Source organism: Leucopleurus acutus (assembly GCF_964270905.1).
Source record: "Leucopleurus acutus genome assembly, chromosome: 11".
Lineage (NCBI taxonomy): Eukaryota > Metazoa > Chordata > Mammalia > Artiodactyla > Delphinidae > Leucopleurus > Leucopleurus acutus.
In genome coordinates this window covers 52,236,958-52,262,266 of record NC_139152.1, presented here as the reverse complement: position 1 = coordinate 52,262,266, position 25,309 = coordinate 52,236,958, and the positions used below count along the sequence as shown (strand labels likewise).

Below are 25,309 nucleotides of genomic sequence, written 5' to 3'. Positions count from 1 at the left end.
TTGTTTTGCACTGTAAAAGTGATACTCTATCAGTTGTAATCAGGACTTTTTTCAATTCATCATTGTTTGCAAATTGATCCATATTGTTCACAGATGCCTAATACTCCACTGTAAGAAGGAATGCATCACTACTTAATCATGTTTTTTTGTCAGTGTACATTTGTGATGTTCCCAGTTTTGTTCTAGGAACATTGCTTCTATAGCATTCTCATACATGTTTCCCAGTGAGCATGTGTATATGCACCAAGGTTACAGGAACCTCACATGTTCATTCCTACAAATATTACCAAGTTATTGTACAAAATCGTCATCAGTTTACATTCCCACCAGTAACTTATGAGAATTCCCTTTGCTCTATATGAAACTGTCCAACTACTTAATTTTTGCCGATCTAGGGGGTGAAAAAGATCAAAATTATATTTGGTTCTACTGTGCATTTCTTTATTAATGAGGTGAATCATTTTTTTAACAGCTTAATTCACTTACTATACAATTCAGAAGTTTAAAATTTACAGTTATTCAGAGTTGTACAGCCACACCATAATCTTAATTTTAGAACATTTTCATCACCCCAAAAAGAAACCCCCAAATACATTAGCAGTCACTCCCCCATTGCTCCCTCCCCCAGCACCGGGCAGGCACTAATCTACTTTCTGTCTCTATAGATTTGTCTACTGTGGACATTTTCTAGAAGTAGAATCATACAGTATGTGGTCTCTTGTGATTGGCTGAAAAGGGTCATCCCCATTGTAACATGTATCAGGACTTTTCTTTTTATTACTGAATAATATTCCATTGTGTGGATGTGTCACATTTATTTATCCACCCATCAGTTGACAGACATTTGGGTTGTTTCCCGTTTTTGACTATAATGAATAATACCGCTGTGAACATTTGTGTATAAATTTGGGGACAAACGAATGTTTTCCATTCTCCTGAGTGTATCCCTAAGAGTAGGATTGCTAGGTCACGTGGTGATTTTATGTTTAACCTTTGGAGGAACTGCCAGGCTTGTTTCTGAAGTGATTGCACCGTTTTATATATTCCCACCAGCAGTGTAAAAGGGTTCCAGTTTCTCCACGTCCTTGCCAGCACTTGCTGTTCCAGTCTTTCTATTATGTCTTAGTGGGTGTGAGTGGTACTCATTGTGGTTCTGAGTTACATTTCCCTAATGACTAATCATGTTGAATATCTTGTCATATGTTTATTGGACATTTGTATGTCTTCTTTGGAGACAGGTCTATTCAGATCCTTTACCCATTTTTTTAAATTGGGTTTTTGATCAGTGAATCATCTTTCATTATGCCTTTTGTGTTTCTTCCCTTGTGAAATGCCTCTTTTTGCCCATTCTATTCTTGCTGTTTGTTGTCTTTTCCCTACATTAAGGTATGAGAACACAGGAGTTGAATGTGTAAATCATCTCAGTTTATCGTTAGTGTTCTTTGTGTCTTGTTTATAAAAATGCTTCTGAACCTTGAGGTCAGAAAACAATGCTCCCAAATTTTCTTCTGAAAGGTTTGTAGTTCTGCCTCTACATTCAAGTCCTTGATGTATCTAGAATTGGTTTTCTTGCGTGGTAGGAGTCAGGGATCCAGTTTCATTTTTTTCTCTGTAAATACTCAGCTGTCTTTTCTATTCCACAGATCTGTCTCTCCCTGAACCAGTATCTTTTTATCTTGTTATAAAACTGTATAATTAAATCTTTGCGTGGGCACACCTGTCTCATTGTTCTCAGGGGTATCCTAAGAGGCGGTTACCTCTCTTCCCTATAAACTTTAAAAACAGCTTTTCAGATGGCCTAGAAAATCATTTTGGGCTTCGGCTGGAATTACAATGAATCTATAGGTCAGATAGAGGGAAATTTACATTTCTTAACTCTTCCCATACAAATCTTAACCTGCATACCTTATTTATTTCTAATTAGGAAAAAAAAGCCTTCACTACAGGGCTAAAATCATTATGTTATTTCATAGTTAATTTCTCTGCAAAGTTTTGGAAATGGCTCTTTGCCTTGTTGTTTTGTTTTGGACGTTGGTCCAGTGAAACCTCTGATGTATTAGGGCTGCAGAGCAGTTTGTGGCTGTTATACCTCTAGCTCTGCCCTAATACGGCAGCTACTTAGCCACGTGAGACTATTTAAATTAACTAGAATAAAATGAAAACTTCAGTTGCTCAGTGGCACTAGCCATGTATCAGTTGCTCAGAAGCCATTGTATTGGGCGACAGTTATAGAACATTTCAGTCAGAAAGTTCTGCTGGATAGGGCTGCTATAGACCAGGGGATTGGCAAACCCCTGTGGGCCAAGTCGAGCCCACCCCCAGTTTTTGTAGATGAAGGTGTATCAGAACACAGCCATGCTCCTCCAGGTATGTATTGATTGGCCTACTTTCCTGCTACAACAGCGGAATTGAATAGTTGCAACAGAGACTATAAAGCCACAGACCTGACCCCTCCTGACCATCAGTCTTAAACTTGGTGGCACATTAGTGTCACCTGGGAAACTAAAATACTAACACCTGGGTCCCAGCCCCACTGAGCTTGATTAATTGGCCCAAGATGTGACCTGGCCCTTGGGATTTTCACGTCTCCCCCAGTGGTTTTAATTTGCAGCCCAGTTAGAGGCCTCTGCTCTAGACCTCCCAGGCACTCTTTTTACCCCTACATACTTTGACATTTAAGTGTGGGGTTTTGAGGTCCACTCAGATCTGACAGATAAGCTTTTCCCTTGACTCCCAGCTTCCGTGGCGCGGGGTTGGCAGAATGGTTCCTTACAGGGGAGTGGCAGCCTCTGAAGTCTCCTGTGACTTACGGTTTCTGAGACCTTCATCGGCACAGGATTATTCGGGTTTCATCGTAGAATAGTGATTAGGAAATATGTTCTTCTACGGCCTCGTGCGGGCCATCACCCATTCCCCACTGTGGTCACCAGGCTAAATAGGTCCACTCGGGTCCTCAGAACAGTGGTGCTCAAACTAGCATTCATCAGCAGTGCCTGTGGGGCTGGTCCAAACGCAGATTACTCCCCACCCCCAGGGGCAATTAAGAATTTGTGTTTGTAACACATCCCCAGCAGACGCTGATGCTGCTGGGGGCACATTTTGAGCACCCTTGTTTTGGAGCAGTGCTTCTCGAATTTCACAGTGCATATGAGTCACCAGAGGATTTTATTAAAACGCAGACTCTGGCTCCTTAAGGCTACAGTAGGGCCTAAGATGGTGCATTTCTAACAAGCCCCCAGGTGTTGCTGATAGACCACAAACCAGACTTTGACTACTCAGGCTGTAGACCACTTTAAGAGCCCCTTCTAACCTGGCCTCCCCATGCCCGTCTTCCCTCCATCTCCAGATTCTGCGGCTGCTGGGCTGACTTTTCTAAAGCACAGCCTTAACTGTGTTACTTCCCTGCTCAAACCCCCTTCCCCACCCCTCCTTCCCGTAGCTTCCCATCACCTGCTGTTCTTTGTAGAACAAGTGGGCAGCCTGCTATCAGGACCTTTTTCTGTTTGGTACCAGCCTGCCTCTCCACCTGCTTCCTTGTCTGAAAGCTGGATATCAGGAACCCGTACCACCAGGTGTTCTGCTTCCACCCTGTGCTCACGTTGTTCTTTTGATCCCAAACTCCCTCTTACTCCTAGATCCTTCCTCCTTTCACCATCTGTGTACCTGTCTTAAACCTTCCCATTGCAAATGCTGCTGCTTCTTTCCACCGATGTGCAGCAAAAAGTAGAGTTTATATATGTATGGTGTCTTCATTCTGACCATCAAGAAGTACTTCAACCCTAATACAGTCCTTAGCTCACCAGCCCTGTTGAATTTCTCAGTATGAGCTTAGAAGAGCTCTTACAGGGTTTGCAGACAGTATTGTTTATTCTGATCTGAACCTTCAGCACCTTGCCCTGTGACTTTGATTCTTGTTTAGCTCCTGACCTGCTTCACAGAAGTAGTCTTGGGAGATAACTATTAAATGCTCAAAGCAATTCATATCACTTGTGAGGACTCTCTAAATACCAAACATGATATTCGGTAGCCTTCAGATGTCTCTGTTTTAGTCATTCCCTTCAGTTACTGAATGAACAGTCCAATCTGTTTTGACTCCCAAGTCCCCTGTAGCAGTAGAATGAATAACATTATTAATGAATGACATCTTTATCACAGTCTACATGCCTCACAGAAACCACTTTTGCTCTTCCTTCTAGAAAGGAGCTAGTAATCTGACTTGGCGATCGGATGTCCTGGTGGAATATCAAGGAGAAGGCCGTAACGTCACTGACCCAACGTGTCCTTCCCTGAGTCCTGGAGTGTCCGTGAGTGTAGCCCGGGTTGGCTTAGTAGCTTTCTCACTGACGGCACAGTATGGCGTTGGTTTAGATGTGCCAAGTGCTGAAACTCTTCATCTGAGTCCTCCTCCTGTCACTTTGTTACTTGACTCTGGGAGATCAGGAGATAGAGGTAAAAATAATCCTGAAAAATGATGCTTCCCGCCTGTTGTCAGAAGGTGCACTTCGAATTCTTCCAGTTTTGGGAACAAGTTCACGTATCTGCTTATCTTCTTACCTTATCAGTACCCCCTCCTCTTTTTCCTCCCTTCCCAGTCGCGGTACCATGTTTCATTAGGGATGTTATCAGTGGCGTCCAACAGAGAGACGGGGTTTCCACCTGTAACCATGCCATAGCAAGTGTCTTGATTTGGTGGCAGCCAGGCTGGTCGTTCAGGTGGTAACAGTGACATTAGCCCCTCTTTAGAGAATGGGAAATAGAGTCAACTCCAAATGGAAGCCGAACACCAGAGTGTTACAATATAGTGAAGAACCAACCAAAAGATAGTGTGGAAGATAGGATGGAATAAGAGCTAAGTCCTAGGGCTTCCCTGGTGGTGCAGTGGTTGAGAGTCCGCCTGCCGATTCAGGGGACACGGGTTCGTGCCCCGGTCTGGGAAGATCCCACATGCCGTGGAGCGGCTGGGCCCATGAGCCATGGCCGCTGAGCCTGCGCGTCCGCAACGGGAGAGGCCACAACAGTGAGAGGCCCGAGTACTGCAAAAACAAAACAAAACAAAAAAGCTAAGTCCTATTTGGTGATAAGAGCACTCATAAACAACTTACTTACAGATCTTTCCACAAAGCTCATTTTAGCCTTTTTCTCCAACCCTTTAGGATGAAAGATCCTAGTGTACCTTCGTACTGACTCATCCGTGTATTAATTTCTTCTCCTTACCAACCCATACGTTTTACAGGTGTTCATTACAGCTAATTCTTGTCAGGAGAATAGCAGGCAGGGATGGCAACAGTCTACAAACAAAACAGCCACACCCCATGTCCCTTAATCCAGTCAGCCCTCAGTAAGGAACAAAGCCTCATATCTACTTTTGATTTACTTCTCTGTGAAAGGTTTCCTCACTTGTGTCCAGTTGTATGTCTGGCTTGAGCCAACCGGGCCCCCCCCCCCCCCCCCGCCGTGGTAAAGCAAGTCGCATTCGTTACTATAGAAGAATGCTCTTCAGTTAACTTTTTAAATGTCCCTACAGCAATGTTTCCCAGACTGTGTGTGTGAAGATGCATATAACAACACGTATGCCTGTGTGAGGACCATGTCAGAAATGTGGAATTTACAGTATTGCGAGTTCGATGACCAGGAGGTAAGAGGGCCTGCTGCCTCCCCCACCCCTTGTGTCTACTGCCAGGGCTTTGTTGCCTGAACTTCGTGGCAGAAGAACAATTCCAAGGATGCTTCCTGGGGAGGATGGGCTTCTTATTTGTGCTTGACCTTGGGTTCCCATCAGTTAAGGAAATAGGATTGCACAAGGCCATACTTGACTTCTCTAACTCACCTTGCTGGGTGGGGTTTTCTCCACGCCCACCGTCACCCACACGTACACTTTAAATGCACGCAGTTCACTTTTTTAGGATGCTACATGCCTGGTCTGTTTGCTTCCCTGATAGTTTGGGGTGAAGGTAAGATGCCTCAACTTCTATGGAGATGAAAGGAGTTGGGGCCTCTCTTAGAAAGTTTCTTGGCAACCAGCTTGGTTCAGACCCTTCTGTCACCACCACAGTGTAGTCCAGTGCTGATCAAATAGATTAGCAGGTTAAAGGCAGCATCCTTGGAGGAAGGTGGCTTTTAGCCAGCCGGGATCAGCCTGGATTATCTGAAGGATCACACTGACTGCCGTCCCGTGTGGTTTCTTACTGTTTATCAGCGAGTGCGCACCTACCCCATCTGGCAGCCCGCATCTTGCCATATGGAGCCGGTGCTCATCGTGTTTCTCAGAAATTGACTCGCTCACTATTTGTAGCTTCTGAGCACTTCGGACAACAAGCAAGAGAGCTTCCCTCAAACTCGGTTCCTTCTGCTTTAAAAGTGATAGTCCGAGGGCAGCTACTTGAAGCCTTTATAGGCAAAATTTATCTACAGTACATCTTCTTAGCCTATCACTAACTCCAGTTTGGAGAACAAAGTACAGATTAGGGGGAAATAGTGATATTAGACGTGTCTAATTTTAGAAATAATATTGTATCTTTCCTCAATTGGTGTTATTTATCCAAAACTGCTTTTTAAAATAGGAAAACTTAACATTTTTATAACACAGGTTAGAGGACTTTCGTATCTGTTCTCATTTGAATCTTCACAATTGTAAGGCAAAGATAAACTTCAAATGTCAGCTCTCACTCAGTAACCTCATTACTAAGTATAGTTTCTGAGCCCTTGCCATTTGAGGGTCCTGCCTTCGGTTCTCTCCTTTAATTACAGAAGGTAATAAGCTTCTTCCTCTTTCCCCTCCTGACTGCCTGAAGGCACAGGGATCCTGGAGGCCCCTTTCCAGCATGTGGGCCACAGACCCAAAGTAGTTCAACCCCCAGAACAGATGCTCCATTGTCTCCTCTATACCCTTGGGCTTTTTGAGAACCTTGAGACCCGATGATCTTCTCCTGGGCCTTGGTCTTTAATCTGCCTCCTTCATTCCCATTTAGAAGTAACTCACATGAGTATTTCTTCAAATGTAACCCTTGCTTTTTTCTTGCCTCCATCTTTTCATTTCCTGTAGGTGTTTGTAGAAGTCTATAACCTGACTGCAGACCCACACCAAATCAATAACATTGCTAAAAGTATAGACCCAGAGCTTTTAGGAAAGATGAACTATCGGCTAATGATGTTACAGTCCTGTTCTGGACCAACCTGCCGCACTCCAGGGATCTTTGACCCCGGGTAAGTTTGCATCGTCCTCAGAAACTTTGTTCCGTGGTCTCCAGCAGTCCTGCCATTCTTAAAGGCACAGGGAGCCTGATGGGTCCTCCTTGCTCTGAGCTGAGCTGTTTCTCTCCGTTCTGCATTACAAGGGGAATACTGCGTCCCAGCGCAGCAGCCAGTTGTGCTGGGGAAACGAGCTGCTCTCCACAGCCAGTTGGTGCTATAGCTGGAGGCGCAGCCCTGCCCGTACCACGCGGGGCTCTTCTTCCTCCCTGCGATTCTTGTCCTGATACCACTTCATTGCACTGGTGACATGTGGGGTTGCTTTAGTGTAAGCTGACCCAGGGCTACCCTGTTCCCTAGTGCTTCTGAGAGCATATGCTTTCATTTCCTTTCTCAGAAGCCCCAATTACAGAAACTTGAATACTTGCCAGTAAATTTAATATATTAAATACACACAATGAAATAGAAAGTATGAACTCTCAAGTGTCGAAATAAATAAGCCCGCTGTAACATATGAGGGTTGGAAAGATATTTAACGCTCACCTACTAAGTCAGCTCTGTTCCTCCTACTCTCATTCCTCTTAAACAGTAACTTTTCATCAGTAACATGGCTGTCAGCACACCATGCATTTGAGCTGTGTGTGGCAAGAAGCCTGTCATTTTTTGCTTGAAGATTATAAAATTCAAAATCAGACTTTCATTGGGAAAGGATTATTTCAGTTCTTATACTCTGATTGTAGGAGAGAGGGAAGAATGATGTCCTAAGCTGATGGAAACTAGTAAATTATTTAGCTACCTTCACGTGAAGTGGTATCTTCAATCCCAATCAGTGAGGAATGTATGTGAATGCGTAGAGAAAGGGGATTGCAGACTATTTATTAAAGAAATGTAGTACTTATCATAATTTTATATCATTTAAGCTAATTAACTTTTATATGGATAATCTTGTTAATGTGTAATTAGTAACTGATCAAGCATTCTGACCACCCAGCTTTAATCTTTCCTCCAAGTTAGTGAAATGGATCCTCATTTGGTGGCAGTTCCTTGAAATAGGAAGTTCATTCTCTAAGATAGAAGCACTAGACTTCTAACTGACACATGCTGATTTTGCAGTTTCTAACAGCTACTTTGCTCAGAATGTTTTACCAAACTAAATAAAGTTAGATGTCTATAGCAGTCGCTGACTGACTCTAGGAATTTAAAGCCAGCGTCTAACTAAATCTTGCATAGAGGGTCATGAGACTTGGACATCTTGGACTGTAGTGTTGGGCCACAGAAGGTCAGATGCAGCAGCCCCGTTAAGTGTTAGAAGGACTCAACCATAGAATTCCCCTGTAGCCCTTAGAGCCCAAACAGGTAAATTTCACATGAGGAAATAGTGCTTGGACTTGTGATTTGCTCAAAGGTCAACCGTTTGGAACTGATTTAGCAAGATCTCTTGACTTCCAGGCAAGGTTTGGTTTTTTTGTTTTTAATTTTTATTTTATATTGGACTATAGTTGACTTACAGTGTTTTGTTAGTTTCAGGTGTACAGCAAAGTGACTCAGCTATATATACATACCTGTCTTTTTCGAATTCTTTTCCCATTTAGGTTAGTACAGAATATTTAGTAGAGTTCCCTGTGTAAGTAGGTCCTTGTTAGTTACGTATTTTAAATATAGTAGTGTGTATATGTCAATCCCAAACTCCCAATTTATCCCTCACCCCACCTTTCCCTTTGATAACCATAAGTTTGTTTTCTAAGTCTGAGTCTATTTCTGTTTTGTAAATAAGTTCATTTGTACCTTTTTTTTTTTTTTAGATTCCACATATAAGCGATATCACATGATATTTGTCTTTCTCTGTCTGACTTACTTGACTTAGTATGATAATCTCCAGGTCCATCCATGTTGCTACAGATGGTATTATTTCATTCTTTTTCATGGTTGAGTAATATTCCATTATACACACACACACACACACACATACCACATCTTTATCCATTCATCTGTTGATGCACACTTAGGTTGCTTCCACGTTTTGGCTATTGTAAGTAGTGCTGCAGTGAACATTGGGGTGCATGTATCTTTTCAAATTATGGTTTTCTCAGATATATGCCCAGGAGTGGGATTGCAGGAGCATATGGTACCTCTATTTTTAGTTTTTTAAAGAACTTCCATACTGTTCCCCATAGTGGTTGTACCAATTTACGTTCTCACCAACAGTTTAGGAGGGTTCGTTTTTCTCCACAGGCTCTCCAAGCATTTATTGTTTGTAGACTTTTTGATAACGGCTATTCTGACTGGTGTGAGGTTGATACCTCATTGTAGTTTTGATTTGCATTTCTCTGATAATTAGTGATGTTGAGCATGTTTTTATGTGCTTTTTGGCCATCTTTATGTCTTCTTTGGAGAAATGTCTATTTAGATTTGCCCATTTTGGGATTGGGTTGTTTTTTTAATATTGAGCCACTTGAGCTGTTTGTAAATTTTGGAGATTAATCCCTTGTCAGTCACATTGTTTTTCAAATATTTTCTCTCATTCGGTGAGTTATCTTTTCGTTTTGTTTATGGTTTCCTTGGTTCACATTTGTTTTTATTTCCATGACTCTAGGAGATGGATCAAAAAAGATGTTGCTGTGATTTATGCCAAAGAGTGTTCTGCCTATGTTTTCCTCTAAGAGTTTGATAGTGTCTGGCCTTACATTTAGGTCTTTAATCCATTTTGAGTTTATTTTTGTGTATGGTGTTAGGGAGTGTTCTAATTTCATTCTTTTATATGTAGCTGTCCAGTTTTCTCAGCACCACTTATTGAAGAGACTGTCTTTTCTCCATTGTATATTTTTGCCTCCTTTATCAAAGATAAGGTGACCATATGTGTGTGGGTTTATCTCTGGGTTTTCTATCCTGTTCCTTTGGTCTGTATTTCTGTTTTTGTGCCAGTACCGTATTGTTTTGATGACAGCTTTGTAGTATAGTCTGAAGTCAGGGAGCCTGATTCCTCCAGCTCTGTTTTTCTTTCTCAGGATGGCTTTGGCTATTCAGGGTCTTTTGTGTCTCCATACAAATTAAAATTTTTTTTTTCTGGTTATGTGAAAAATGCCATTGGTAATTTGATAGGGATTGCATTGAATCTGTACATCGCTTTGGGTAGTATAGTCATTTGACAGTATGGATTCTTCCAATCCAAGAACATGGTATATCTTTCCATCTGTTTATGTCATCTTTGATTTCTTTCATCAGCATCTTATAGTTTTTAGAGTACAGGTCTTTTGACTCCTTAGGTAGGTTTATTCCTTTTGATGTGATGGTAAATGGGATTGTTTCTTTAATTTCTCTTTGTGATCTTTCATTGTTAGTGTATAGAAATGCAACAGATTTCTGTGTATTAATTTTGTATCTTGCAACTTTACCAAATTCATTGATGAGCTCTAGTCATTTACTGGTAGCATCTCTAGGATTTTCTATGTATAGTGTCATGTCATCTGCAAACAGTGACATATTTCTTCTTTTCCCATTTGGATTCCTTTTGTTTTTCTTCTCTGATTGCTGTGGCTAGGACTTCCAAAACTATGTTGAATAAAAATTGAGAAAGTGGACATCCTTGTCTTGTTCCTGATCTTAGAGGAAATGCTTTCAGCTTTTCACCATTGAGTATGATGTTAGGTGTAGGCCTAACAATGTAGGCATTGGCCTTTATTATGTTGAGGTAGGTTCCCTCTAGGCCCACTTTCTGGAGACTTTTTATTATAAATGGGTATTGAATTTTGTCAAAAGCTTTTCTGTATCTATTGAGATGAAAATATGATTTTTATTCTTCAATTTGTTAATGTGGTGTATCATCACACTGATTTGCAGATATTGAAAAATCCTTGCATCCCTGAGATAAATCCTACTTGATCACAGTGTATGATCCTTTTAATGTATTTTTGGGTTCGGTTTGCTAGTATTTTGTTGAGGATTTTGCATCTATGTTCATCAGTGACATTGGCCTGTAATTTTCATTTTTTGTGGTATCTTTGTCTGATTTTTGTATGAAGGTAATGGTGGCCTCATAGATTAAATTTGGGAGTGTTCCTTCCTCTGCAGTTTTGGAGAATAGTTTCAATGGAATAGTTTCAGAAGGATAGCTGTTAACTCTTCTCTAAATATTTGATAGAATTTGCCTGTGAAGTCATCTAGTCCTGGACTTTTTTGTTCATTGGGAATTTTTTAATCACAGTTTCAATTTCAGTACTTGTGATTGGTCTGTTCATATTTTCTGTTTCTTCCTGGTTCAGTCTTGGGAGATTGTACCTTTCTAAGAACTTGTCCATTTCTTGCAGGTTGTTCATTTTATTGGCATATAGTTGCTTGTAGTAGTCTCCTATCATCCTTTGTATTTCTGTGGTGTCAGTTGCAACTTCTCCTTTTTCATTTCTAATTTTATTGATTGGAGCCCTCTCCCTTTTTTTCTTGATGAGTCTGGCTATAGGTTTAGCAGTTTTGTTTATCATTTCAAAGAACCAGATTTTAGTTTCATTGATCTTTTCTATTGTTTTCTTCATCTCTGTTTCATTTATTTCTGCTCTGATCTTTGTGATTTCTTTCTACTAACTTTGGGTTTTGTTTGTTTTTCTTTCTCTAGTTGCTTTAGGTGTAAGGTTAGGATGTTTGAGATTTTTCTTGTTTCCTTAGGTAAGCTTGTATTGCTATGAACTCCCTCTTAGAACTGCTTCTGCTGCATGCCATAGGTTTTGGATCGTTGTGTTTTCGTTTTCATTTGTCTCTAGGTATTTTTTGATTTCCTCTTTGATTTCTTCACTGATCCATTGGAGGTTTAGTAGCATTTTGTTTAGCCTCCACGTGTTTGTGCTTTTTACAGTTTTTTTCTTGTAGTTGATTTCCAATCTCATAGTGTTGTGCATGGAAAAGATGCTTGATATGATTTCAATTTTCTTAAATTTATTGAAGCTCTCTTTGTGGCCCAGCATGTGATAGGTGCTGGAGAATGTTCCATGTGCACTTGAAAAGAGTATATTATGCTGCTTTTGGATGGAATGCTCCATAAATATCAATTAAGTGCATCTGGTCTAATGTATCATTTAAGGCCTCTGTTTCCTTATTGATTTTCTGTCTGTCTGATCTGTCCATTGATGAAAGTGGGGTGTTATTTTAAAGTCTGTTTTGTCTGATATGAGTATTGCCACTCCAGCTTTCTTCTGATTCCCATTTGTGTGGAATACCTTTTCCCATCCCCTTACTTTCAGTCTGTATGTGTCTCTAGGTCTGAAGTGGGTCTTTTGTAGACATCATATAATATGGGTCTTGTTTCTGTAGCCATTCAGCCAGTCTGTGTCTTTTGGTTGGAGCGTTTAATTCGTTTTCATTTCAGGTAATTATCAATATGTATGTTCTTATTGCCATTTTCCTAATTGTTTTGGATTTGCTTTTGTAGGTCTTTTTTCTCCCCTTCCTCTTTTGTTCTCTTCTGATTTGATGCCCAACTTTTTATTGTTGTGTTTGGATTCCTTTTTCTTTTTTGTGTGTGTGTATCTGCTGTAGATTTTCAGTTTGTATTTACCATGAGGTTTTGATATAGCAGTCTGTATATATATACAAGATTATTTTAATTTGCTGGTCTTTTCATTTCAAATGCATTTCTAATATCCTGGATTTGTGCTCTTTTCTTCTCACAGTTGCTGGTTTTGATACCATATTTGTGTGTGGATGATTTCCTACCTTTACTGTATGTTTGCCTTTACCAGTGAGCTTTCTCATTCTTAATTTTCTAGTTGTGGCCTTTTTTTTTCCCCTGCCTAGAGAAGTTCCTTTAACATTGGTTGCAAAGCTGGTGTGGTGATGCTGAATTCTCTTAGCTTTTGCTTGTCTGTAAAGCTTTTGATTTCTCCGTCAACTCTGAATGAGAGCCTTGGTGGGTAGAGTAATCTTGGTCGTAGGTTCTTCCCTTTCATCACTTTAATATATTGTGCCACTCCCTTCTGGCCTGCAGAGTTTCTGCTGAGAAATCAGCTGATGACCTTATGGGGATTCTGTTGTATGTTCTGTGTTGCTTTTCTTGCTGCTTTTAGTATTTTTTCATTGTCTTTAATTTTTGTCAATTTGACTAATATGTGTCTCGGTGTGTTCCTCCTTGGGTTTATCCTGCCTGGGACTCTCTGCACTCCCTGGACTTGGGTGATTGTTTCCTTTCCTATTTTAGGGACGTTTTCAGCTAGTATCTCTTCAGATATTTTATCAGGCCCTTTCCCTCTTCTCCTTCTGGGACCCCTATAATGCAGTGCATTTAATGTTGTCCCAGAGGTCTCTTAGACTGTCCTCATTTCTTTCCATTCTTTTTTCTGTTCTGTGGCAGTGATTTACACCATTTTGTCTTCCAGCTCACTTATCTGTTGTTCTGCCTCATTTACTGTTACTGATTCTTTCTAGTGTATTATTCATTTCAGTTTTTGTATTCTTCATCTCTCTTTGTTCTTTAGATCTTCTAGCTCTTTATTAAACATTTCTTCTGTCTTCTCCATCTGTGCCTCCATTCTTTTTCCAAGATCTTGGGTCATCTTTACTATCATTACTCTGAATTGTTTTTTGGGTAGATCACCTATCTCCATTTCACTTAGTTCTTCTGGGGTTTTATCTTGTTCCCTCATATAGGACATATTCCCTCTGCTGTCTCATTTTGTCTAACTTTTTGTGGTTGTGGTTTCCATTCTGTAGGCTGCAGGGTTGTAGTTTGTCTTGCTTCTGCTGCTGCCCCCTGGTGGATGAGGCCAGTCTAAGAGGCTTGTGCAAGCTTCCTGTTTGGGAGGGGTGGGGGGTGGGGACTGGTGCCTGCCCAGTGGGTGGAGCTGGGTCTTGTCCCTCTGGTGGGCAGGGCCATGCCAAGGGGTGTGTTTAGCCAGCAGTTGTGGGCTCAGGAAGACTTTAGGCAGCCTGTCTGCTGATGGGGAGGGGTTGTATTCCCACCTAGTTGGTGGTTTGGCCTGAGGCATCCCAGCACTGGAGCCTATAGGCTGTTGGGTGAGGCCAGGTCTTGGTGAGAAAATGGCGGTCTCCTGAAGGGCTCACACCAATGAGTGTGAGCTACCCGGAACTACCGCCACCAGTGTCTTTGTCCCTGTAGTGAGCCACAGCCACCCCCTTCCCCCCACCTCCAGAGGAGACCCTCCAATACCAGCAGGTGGGTTAAGCCCAGACTCTTGTGAGGTCACTGCTTTTTCCCCTGGGTCCTGGTGTGCACGAGACCTTGTGTGCACCCTCCAAGAGTGGAGTTTCTCTTTGCCCCCAGTCTAACCCCGCTGGCCTTCAAAGCCAAATGCCCTGGGGGCTCCTCCTCCTGATGCCATATCCCCAGGCTGGGGAGCCTGATGCAAGGCTCATAACTTTCACTCCTGTGGGAGAACCTCTGAGATATAATTATTTTCCAGTTTGTGGGTCACCCACCCAGCAGGTATGGGATTTCATTTTATCGCAATTGCACCCCTCCTATTGTCTCATTGTGGCTTCTTTGTCTTTGGATGTAGGATATCTTTTTGGTAAGTTCCAGGGGTTTTTTGTCGATGGTTGTTCAGCAGTTAGTTGTGAATTTGGTGTTTTCATGAGAAGAGGTGAGCTCACATCCCTCTTCTCCCCACCTTAGCTCCATCCTCAAAACAGCTGTTGATCTGTGGTGCATTATCTTAAGTGAACAAGCCTCAGTGTCCTGGTATGAGAGGCTTGTCTTGGGCAGCTGCAAGATGAGTAGATCTCCGCACCCACCTGGCAGAATCTTGAGGTTTATATAGAGGCTTTCATGGGGCTAAGTCACATACCCAGTCCAAATGGTCTCAACACCACCTTACTCGCTCAAGACTTCTTCCATGAAATTCCTTTGCTTTTTTAACCATAACTAACTGTCCTGCATACATTCTGGAGGCTTATCACTAAGATTCTAGATGCTGGCCTTGCTGATGTTAGCCTGAGCTATTTAAAACTCCACCTGGTTTTCTTTCCTACCAAATGGTTAGGCTGGTAGAATCTTCTAGAGTGGGTGCCAGCAGACTAGATATCACAGGCCCACTCCAGACGCCACCAGTTAGAATACGGTGCACACAGATATTTATGCATTGCCTGGGGCTGCTTTTGCACTTCAGCAACAAAGTTGAGTAGTTGGGACAGAAACTGTGTGGCCCACAAACTCTAAAATATTTATTATCTGGCCCTTTACAGAGAAACTTGGCCAACCCCTGCTATAAAATAATACTGAGTATCTGTTACCAAAGGTAGCAGATCAAAGTAAAATACAGTGTTGTTTCCAGATCACACAAAGTCCAGCCAGCCTGTGGGGGGTTTTTTTTTGGCCACGCCCCGAGGCACGCGGGATCTTTGTTCCTCAACCAGGGATGGAACCCGTGTCCCCTGCAGTGGAAGCTCGGCGTCTTAACCACTGGACCACCAGAGAAATCCCCAGTCTGTGTTCTTCACATCTGCCAGGTCTCAACTCAAGTTACCATTGGCACTCATTCTTACTTCCCACGGGTGGGAAGTAAGTGATTTTATGTGCCACATATTTCACATGAGTTGCCTTCCCGTTTTGTTGGTGGCCAGAGGAGGCGATGACTACCTAAGTTCATAATGAGCCAGATTCAAGCTCCCGTCAGGTGCAGACCTGCGTTCTTACCCACCACAGTCTGTGTATCTAAACTGAGAAAGAAGACAGGGCTTTGAAAATGCTGGAAGGGCTTTCAGGAAGGACTGGACTCTTCCCCAGGCTGCTTTATAGTTGAGGGATCGCCCCCGCCCCCCCCCCCCCAAAAGTAAGCTCAAACCTTTCCTCCTAACCCCTTTCAGGATTAGTCTTTCTTCTGTTTCTCCTCTCCTCTCCACTTCCAATATATTATTTTGTGCTTGCTGACTTACGATGGAAATGCTCTTAATTACTAAGTACTCTTGCTTTGTACTACAGACTTTCCCACTAGATCCCCTTCTGGTGACTTAATTTTTCCTTTTGTATCCCTTCCTGCCATTCTTTCCAGTTAATATTCTGAATGAAGTACTCAGTGGCTAATTGTAGTTAATGTGACATTGCTTTTTTCTTTTTCTCTGCCCAGATATAGGTTTGACCCTCGTCTCATGTTCAACAATCATGGCAGTGTCAGGACTCGAAGGTTTTCAAAACATCTGTAGCACCTCTGCGGTTGGATCCCTTGCACGCCTCTTTCTGATGAAGTGATTGTAGTAGGTGTGTCTGTAGCTAGTCTTCAAGACCATGACTGGAAGGGTTTCTGGACTGGCTTTAAGTCCTGTTTGAAAAAGCAACCCAATCAGCTGACTTCCTTGTGCAGTGTGTTAAACTGTGAACTCTGCCTGTGTCAGGAGTGGCTGTCCCTGGTCCCTTTATTCAACTGATGACGATACTCCTGAGGTCTTTGTTCTCACCAAACCCTTTCTGTCCTGGGGCCACAGTTCTTGATTATTCCCCATGTGGTCAAAGTCTAGATTTGTAAATCCATTCAGATAAATGGCAATGCTTTAGGGGGGCGAGGTTTTTGGTATACAGCTTGACCTAAAATCAGAGGACCTGCATAGCGTTCGAGATTGAACACGTCACTATCAAAAATACTAACATCACATGGCTTGAAGCATAACCATCAGAGCTGAACCCTCTGATTAAGAACCAATACCATTGTTTTTAGATCAGTAGAAATACACTGTTTATAATATCCATCACAACGGATCACAAATTCAAAACGCATCAGTGAAGCTCTGTTCATTTTTTGGCAATTCTGGGCTGGTGCTACACTGAAATAGAACAGTAGCAAGCTTTTGGTGAAGGCTAATTCCAGGTAGTTACCAAAGGTGATGGACATCTACTTTCCAGTGGCTGCTAATCACGTGGAGTGCCAGTGAACACCAGGGGTGTCTGGGGAATGTCTCTTCTCTTGGTACTTCCCCTTTCTCGGATCTGAAATATAAAGTGGGTTAAGTATTTCAGCAGAGAAGAACTTCCAAGGGTTGGTGAAGGTTGTGTTTTCTGAGGGCCTTCTGTAGGTAGGGCTCTCTGGTTAACAGGTTGAAGGGCTATAAATCAGGGTGTAGTAAGTGCCTGTCCGGCAGGGAGCCTGGGTTCTAGTCCCATGTGTGAAGTTGTGAGACTCCCTCTGCATATTGCTGACATTCTGTTCATTTGTTATAAGATGTAAGAATTCCTTAGAGTTGATGCAGAGTACCAACTACTTACCTTCTTCCCTTTCAGCAAAACAACTTCTTGAGTTTTTGGAGTCTTGTGTAACTTGGGCCTAATTCACTGTTCCTCTGTCGAAACCCGATCTTCTTGAGATTTCCTCACTGTTTAGAACACCTGCATTTCTGTCTCTTGGCTCGAAGACCAATCCCATTTCTTGTGTTTTCTTCACAAGAAGGTTAATTGGTGATGTGGCAGCAGGGGAGGAGGAGGAACCCTGGTTTATAACCTGTTCAACTCAGGCAGTAGTGGTTTTAGCTTTATGTAAGGTCCTAGGTTGAGCTTTAAGCACTTTGTAAGACGTGGCCATAAGTAACTTTTCTATCACAATTCCAGATAGCCATGTTGGGTTAACAGCCATGGGGTTTATTCCTTTACCTCATACAATCCCAGTAACTGTGGTGGTATTTAGAGGTGAAATGGGCAAGTGAAACGAATACCTCTGCTGTGACCATTTTAGGAAAAGAAATTCTAACAATCTTGTAACTAAAAGCAAACTACAATGTTGAGTATGGGTATTGGCTTTATTCTACACTTTTGAGTCTTCACATTCATCAGTCAGTCAGCTTCCACATTAACGGAAGTTGACCATGGTTATTCCTGAATAAAGAGAAAACAACTCTTACCAGGTCTTCTACTGTGATGTCATATTATTCAGTTTTATGATGCTCGTTCCTGAAAGCAGATGACGTAGTAAGAGTGACACAAATCAGCCGCTGATAGTATTCCTGTCCCACTGCTCTTGCATGCATCAGACTTTTGTCTGGGGGGCAGGCAGGGCCAGTGAAGCCCTTTTCTTTTTGTACCCCTGATTTTTGAATGGCCTCTAATTTGACTTTTTCTCGTGGACTGGTTGCATTCTGGATCTACACTAAAATCATCTCTCATAAAGAGACCTCAGTTTCTAGACTAGCAGACCACAAAATGCACTGGAAGTTTTCAGAATGATATGTACAAGGGCCCCACTGCAAGAGGCTTGCCTTGTTTCTCTCTTAATTGTACTGATTTGAATTTTGATTATTTTCCCTTTTAAGGAGACCAGGTCCGTATGTATTGGTAATAGAAAACTGTAACCATTAGGAACGAACAGAGGTCTTGGGGAAGAATAGAGATTTTGCCTTATAAGATTTCCTATTACAAAGCTCTCCCGCAAGTAAAATTACATTCCCTACAACTACAAAGTAGGGCATGCCTTTTCAGTATCTTTGAATTTGACCAGTGGTGCTGTTGCAAAATACATTTTAATTGACAACAGTAGGGTTTTTGTACAACATAGTAATGGTAGCCATGGAAGGTTATATTTTTGTGTCTAAGGACTAGCGTTTTAATGAAAGAAGATAAAATTGTCCCAGGATCCTTATTAAGAGAAAGCAAAGGGTATTTGAACTGATCCACCAGTGGAACTAGGTGGGAATATTTGGGTCTTTTGTTTCACCACCGCTTAGGTCCAAGTGAATTTGTGAATTCATGTGTTTGCGTCATCTGTTCTTAGAAGTTATTCTGCCCTGGCTCTGTGTCATCTCAGTCATTTGACTAAGGAAGTGCCCTTTGAAGGACCCTGTTCACTGCTGCACTTTTCAATGAATTAAAATTTATTTCTGTTCTAGTGGGAATGTGTCCTTTGTTTTAGTCCACAAGTAGTAATTTTGACAAAATGTTCTTTGCTGTATACTGTTTAATGTTTTAATCACTCACCTAGTACTGGAGATGGACTGTTCTGCATTGGGTACCATAGTCCCTACCTGGAAACCTCGTTCGTGTATATGTGTGGTCCCTGCTGCCCAGTATCCCTGAATGAGCACCATGTAGAAAATCCTTACTGATAAATCTTTATGCATTTACAGTTTGGAGAGAAAAAAAAACTTACCTTGACCAGCTTTAAATTAGATAAACGAAGCTCACCGTCAAAGTTGCCTTGCCTTGATGTTCAGTCATGTGATCCACTGCCCTAAATGAGAAGTCAGTCCTACTGGAGTTGACAAACTTTTTCTTAAAGGGATAGTTAATATTTTAGGTTTGTAGGCTATGTCTCTATCACAGCTACTTAATTCTGCTTCAGTACAAAAGTAGCCATAGACAACACAAATGAATATGCATGGCTATGTTCCAACAAAACTTTACCAAAAAAAAAAAAAAAGCATAATTTGCCAACCCCAGACCTAGTAGGTTGCCTCTTATAAGTTCTGAAGACCAAGCAGAAAAACAAGATGTTAGAAGATACCCATACCATAAAGTTTCCAGACTACTATGAGAAAAACAAGTAATTGAGTTTATCACAGTATCAAGCCACCAAGGAAGAGAACATTTATTTACTTAGACTCAAAGTGAGGGTAAGTACAGACTCTACTAAATCCATTTTTCTAATATGTAGCCCCCCCCCCCACCATCTCCACTGAGACTGTACCCTGTCCTGTAGAACCAAACACTACAGATTTAGTATTTGTTTCACCTCCTTTCTCTGCCTGCCATGGGTTTAAAGGGCTAGTCATGTGTGTACCTTGAAGTCTGTAGTGGCAAGAGCAGAGAAGCTAGGGGCCCAAGCTGAACGCACTGTGCAGACACCTTTACTGATGGCCTAGGAATGACTATATAAGATTTGCATGTGGGACATGGGAGCCGGCTTCAGGAGTACCACAGAGTAGACGACAGTTCTAAATCTCAGTCTTTGAGAGGAAGCTTTCATTACCACCTTCTGCTGGTGACACCTGAGATCTTATATATCTTCACCACCTGCCCCTCAGACTGATGCTGATAGGTCCTCAAAGGGCAGAGAAATACACAGAATGGTTGTAATTAGTATTTATTGTGATAAAAATGGCTCTGCCAACAAGCTGCTTTCCTCAGCTTAGTTTATCCAAGCTCATTAGTCAAAGAGTCAAGGTTTCGAAGATGTGGCTTTGAAGACATCTGTTAGACTCTGCTCTCTCTCTGACCTAAGAAGGATTCTACCCTCCCTCGTATATCGGAGTGAGTGCCTACCCTGCCTGGGCATGGGCTGGGTTATGAAAGGAAATTACTCTCTTCCTGACCCCCAGGACATTATTGTGTAGATTGAAAACTCATCCCTGATATCTGTAGTTACAGGGAAAACACAGTTTCAGACTAAGAAGGGGAGTTGACACTACCATTCAAGTGGCTTCTGACAAACCCTTAACTAGACTCACCAAGAATAAAAGGGGCTCAATTAAGTAAAATCAGAAGTGAAAGGGGAGACATTACAACTGTACCACACATATACATACAAAGGATCATAAGAGTACTATGAACTAATTATATGCCAACAAATTGGATAACCCAGAAGAAATGGATAAATTCCTAGAAACACAGCCTTCTAGGATTGAATCATGAAGAAATAGAAAATGTGAATAGTCTGATCACTAGTAAGGAGATTGTAATCAACAAGCCTCCCAGGGCTTCCCTGGTGGCACAGTGGTTGAGAATCTGCCTGCCAATGCAGGGGACACGGGTTTGAGCCCTGGTCCGGGAAGGTCCCACATACCGCAGAGCAACTAGGCCCGTGTGCCACAACTACCGAGCCTGTGCTCCGCAACAAGAGAGGCCGCGATAGTGAGAGGCCCGCACACCGCGATGAAGAGTGGCCCCCACTCGCCGCAACTAGAGAAAGCCCTCACACAGAAAGACCCAACACAGCCATAAATAAATAAATAAATAAAATTTAAAGGAAAAAAAAAGCCTCCCAATAAACAAAAGTCCAGGACCAGGTAGCTTCACTGGTGAATTCTACCAAGCATTCAAAGTGGAACTAATACCAATCCTTCTCAAACTCTTCCAAAAGGAGAGGAAGGAACACTTCCAAAATCATTTTATGAGGCCAGCATTACTCTCATACGAAAACCAGACAAGGACACCATAAGAAAAGAAAATTACAGGTCGATATCCCCAATAAACATAGAGGCAAAAATCCTCTAACAAGATATTAGCAAACTGAATTCAACAATACATTAAAAGGCTCATACACCATGATAAGTGGAGTTAGTACAAGGATGCAAGAGTGGTTCAACATCCACAAATCGATGTGCTATATACCACATTAACAAAATGAAGGATAAAACACATGATCATCTCAATAGATGCAGAAAAAGCATTTGACAAAACTCAACGTTCATGATAAAAACTCATACAGAGATACAGAGTAAACATACCTCAACATAAAAGTCATAGATGACAAGTCCACGGCCAACAATGAAAAGCTGAAAGCCTTTCCTCTAAGATGAGGAAAAAGACAAAGATGCCCACTGTCACTTTTATTCAACATAGTATGGGATAGCTGATTCACTTTGTTATAAAGCAGAAACTAACACACCATTGTAAAGCAATTATACTCCAATAAAGATGTTAAAGAAGAAAACTAAAATTATATGTAAAATATTTTTTCTAATAAAAAGTCAAGAAAGAAAGGAAAAAAAAAAAAACCCATAGTATTGGAAATCCTAGCCAGAGCAATTAGGCAAGTAAAATAAAAAGAATCCAAATCAGAAAGGAAGAAGTAAAACTGTAACTATTTGCAGAAGACATATATAGAAAACCCTAAAGATTTCACACAAGAAAACTGCTAGAACTAATAAATGAATTCAGTATAGCTGCAAGATACAACATCAGTGTACAAAAATCTTGTATTTCTATATATTAATAAACTATCAGAAAAAGAAATTAATTCCATTTATAACTGCATCAGAAAGAGTAAAACAGTGCAGCATTGGTGATTTAGTGGTGAGCATAGCTGCCTTCCAAAAAAGAATAAAATACCTAGGAATAAGTTTAACCAAGGTCAGAAACCTACACACTGAAAACTAAAAGACACTGATGAAAGAAATTGAAGAAGACACAAATAAATGGAAAGATATTCTGTGCTCATGGATTGGAAGATTAATGTTAAAATGTCCATACTACCCAAAGCAGTCTACAGATTCAATGCAATCCCTATCAAAATTCCAAAGACATTTTTCACAGAAACAGAACAAACAATCCTCAAATTTGGATGGAACCACAAGAGACCCCAAATAGCCAAAACAATCTTAAGAAAGACCAACAAAGCTGGAGGCATCATGCTCCCTGATTTCAAACTATATTACAAAGCTACAGTAATCAAAAGTGTATGGTATAGGCATAAAAACAGACACATGGCTCAATGGAACAGACTACAGAGCCCAGAAATAAACTCATGCATTTATGGTTAATTTATGACAAAGCCAAGAATATACAATAGGGAAAGGACAGTATCTTCAATAAATGGTTCTGGAAAAACTGGCAGCCACATGCAAAAGAGTTTAACTAGACTACTATTTTACACCATACACAAAAGTTAACTCAAAATGAATTAATGTAAAACCTGAAACCATAAAAATCCTAGAAGAGGGCTTCCCTGGTGGCGCAGTGGTTGAGAGTCCGCCTGCCAATGCAGGGGACACGGGTTCGTGCCCCAGTCCGGGAAGATCCCACATGCCGCGGAGCGGCTGGGCCCGTTAGCCATGGCTGCTGAGCCTGCGCGTCCGGAGCCTGTGCTCTGCAACGGGAGAGGCCACAACAGTGAGAGGCCCATGTACTGCATGAAAAAAAAAAAAATCCTAGAAGAAAACAGGCAGTATGTTGCTTGACATCAGTATTGGTGATCTTTTGGATCTGACTCCAAAAGCAAAGGCAACAAAAACAAACAAGTGGGACTATATCAAACTAAAATGCTTCTGCATAGAAAAGGAAAACAATGACAAAATAAAAGGGCAGCCTACTGAATAGAAGAAACTATTTAGAAATCATGTATGATAAGGGGTTAATATCCCAAACATGTAAAGAACATGTACAACTTAATAGCAAAAAACAATTAAAAACTAGGCAGGGGCTTCCCTGGTGGCACAGTGGTTGGGAGTCCGCCTGCCGATGCAGGGGACGTGGGTTCATGCCCCGGTCCGGGAGGATCCCACATGCCTTGGTGCAGCTAAGCCCGTGCGCCACAACTACTGAAGCTCACACACCTAGAGCCTGTGCTCTGCAATAAGAGAAGCCACCGCAATGAGAAGCCTGCACACCACAAGGAAGAGTAGCCCCTGCTCACCGCAACTAGAGAAAGCCCGTGCACAGCAACGAAAACACAATGCAGCCAAAAATAAATAAATAAATAATTTTTATTTAAAAAACAAAAAGACAAGGGGGGGGTGGAGAGGGGGGACGGTGTGCTGTGACAAAGTGAGAGAGTGGCATGGACATATATACACTACCAAACGTAAAATAGCTAGTGGGAAGCAGCTGCATAGCACAGGGAGATCAGCTCGGTGCTTTGTGACCGCCTGAGGGGTGGGATAGGGAGGGTGGGAGGGAGGAAGACACAAGAGGGAAGACATATGGGAATATTAGTATATGTATAACTGATTCACTTTGTTATAAAGCAGAAACTAACACACCATTGTAAAGCAATTATACCCCAGTAAAGATGTTAAAAAAAAAAAAAAAAGACAAGGGGGAGTTCACTGGAGATCCAGTGGTTAGGACTCGGCACTTTCACCGGCCATTGCCCAGGTTCAGTTCCTGGTTGGGGAACTAAGATATTCCAAGCTGTGCAGCATGGCCAAATAAAAGAAATTTTTTTTAATTAAAAAAATTTTTTTTAATTTTTAAATTAAAAACTTTTAAATTTTTTTAACTTAAAAAAATTTAATTTTTAATAAAATAATAAAAGACAAAGACAAGGATGTGAAGAAAAGGGAACCCTTGTGCACTGTTGGTGGGAATGTATATTGATATAGGCACTATGGAAAACAGTATGGAGGTTCCTCAAAAAATTAAAAATAGAAGTACCATATGATCCAGTAATCCCACTTCTGGGTATTTATCTGAAAAAAAAAAAACAAAAAAACACTGATTTGAAATCCCACATTCATTGCAGCATTATTTATAATAGCCAAGATATGGAAACAACCTAAGTATCCTATCCATCAAAGGATGCATGGATAAAGAAGATGTATATATATACACATACAATAGAATACGATTCTGCCATTAAAAAAGAATGAAAAAAAAAAAAGAATGAAATCTTGCCATTTGTGACAATAAGGATAGACCTTGAGGGCACTATGTTAAGTGAAATAAGTCAGAGAAAGAAACATACTTTATGATCTCATTTTTTTAAACATTTTTATTGGAGTATAATTGCTTTTCAGTGGTGTGTTAGTTTCTGCTGTAAAACAAAGTGAATCAGCTATATGTAGACATATATCCCTATATCCCCTCCCTCTTGCGTCTCCCTCCCACCCTCCCTATCCCACCCCTCTAGGTGGTCACAAAGCACCGAGCTGATCTCCCTTATTATCTCACTTATATGTGGAATTAAAAAAAAACAACTACAACAGGACAAAAACAAAGCTCATAGATATGGAGAACAGATAGATGGTTGCCAGAGGTGGGGGTGTGGAGTGGGAGAAATAGGTGAAGGGGGTCCAAAGGCACGAAGTTCCAGTTACAAAACAAGCCATGGGGATGTCATGTACACCGTAGTGACTATAGTTAGCAATACTGAATTGCATATTTGGAATTTGCTAAGAGTACATGTTAAACATCCTCATCACAAGAAAAAAAAATTTGTAACTATGTATGGCAATGTATGACTAATATAATGACCAAACCTGGTTTACCAAGAGAAACTGGCGCCAACCTTTTGCCAAAACCTATCCAATTGTAGGTACCTGGGACAGGGCAAAGCTGTCCAATGGTAGAGGCTCGACTTGTCTCCAAAGGGGGAATAAAAAAGTCTTACATACATTATATACTTGAAGAGTATAAGCAAACGCTAGTTTGCAGCTATAATTACTAAAAACAAGTAGAAGCTGCTTTGCTGGAATGGTTGCTAACCTGTTGGTCTCAGCACATGCTGGAAAATATTTTAATGGACTCTCTCGGCTGGCAGACCCCAGA

At 41.4% G+C, this 25,309-nt stretch overlaps 1 protein-coding gene across 1 annotated transcript in view; it reads left to right on the top strand.

The window, feature by feature from the left end:
* Positions 1-18,992, top strand: part of GNS (glucosamine (N-acetyl)-6-sulfatase) — a 52,311-nt gene extending 33,319 nt beyond the window's left edge. The window contains exons 11-14 of the mRNA XM_082849685.1: positions 4,197-4,304; positions 5,525-5,635; positions 7,043-7,203; positions 16,254-18,992. Of these exons, the coding sequence (XP_082705811.1) occupies positions 4,197-4,304; positions 5,525-5,635; positions 7,043-7,203; positions 16,254-16,329 (456 nt within the window). The 3' untranslated portion in view covers positions 16,330-18,992. The remainder of the gene's footprint in view (positions 1-4,196; positions 4,305-5,524; positions 5,636-7,042; positions 7,204-16,253) is intronic.
* Positions 18,993-25,309: the final 6,317 nt, after the last annotated feature.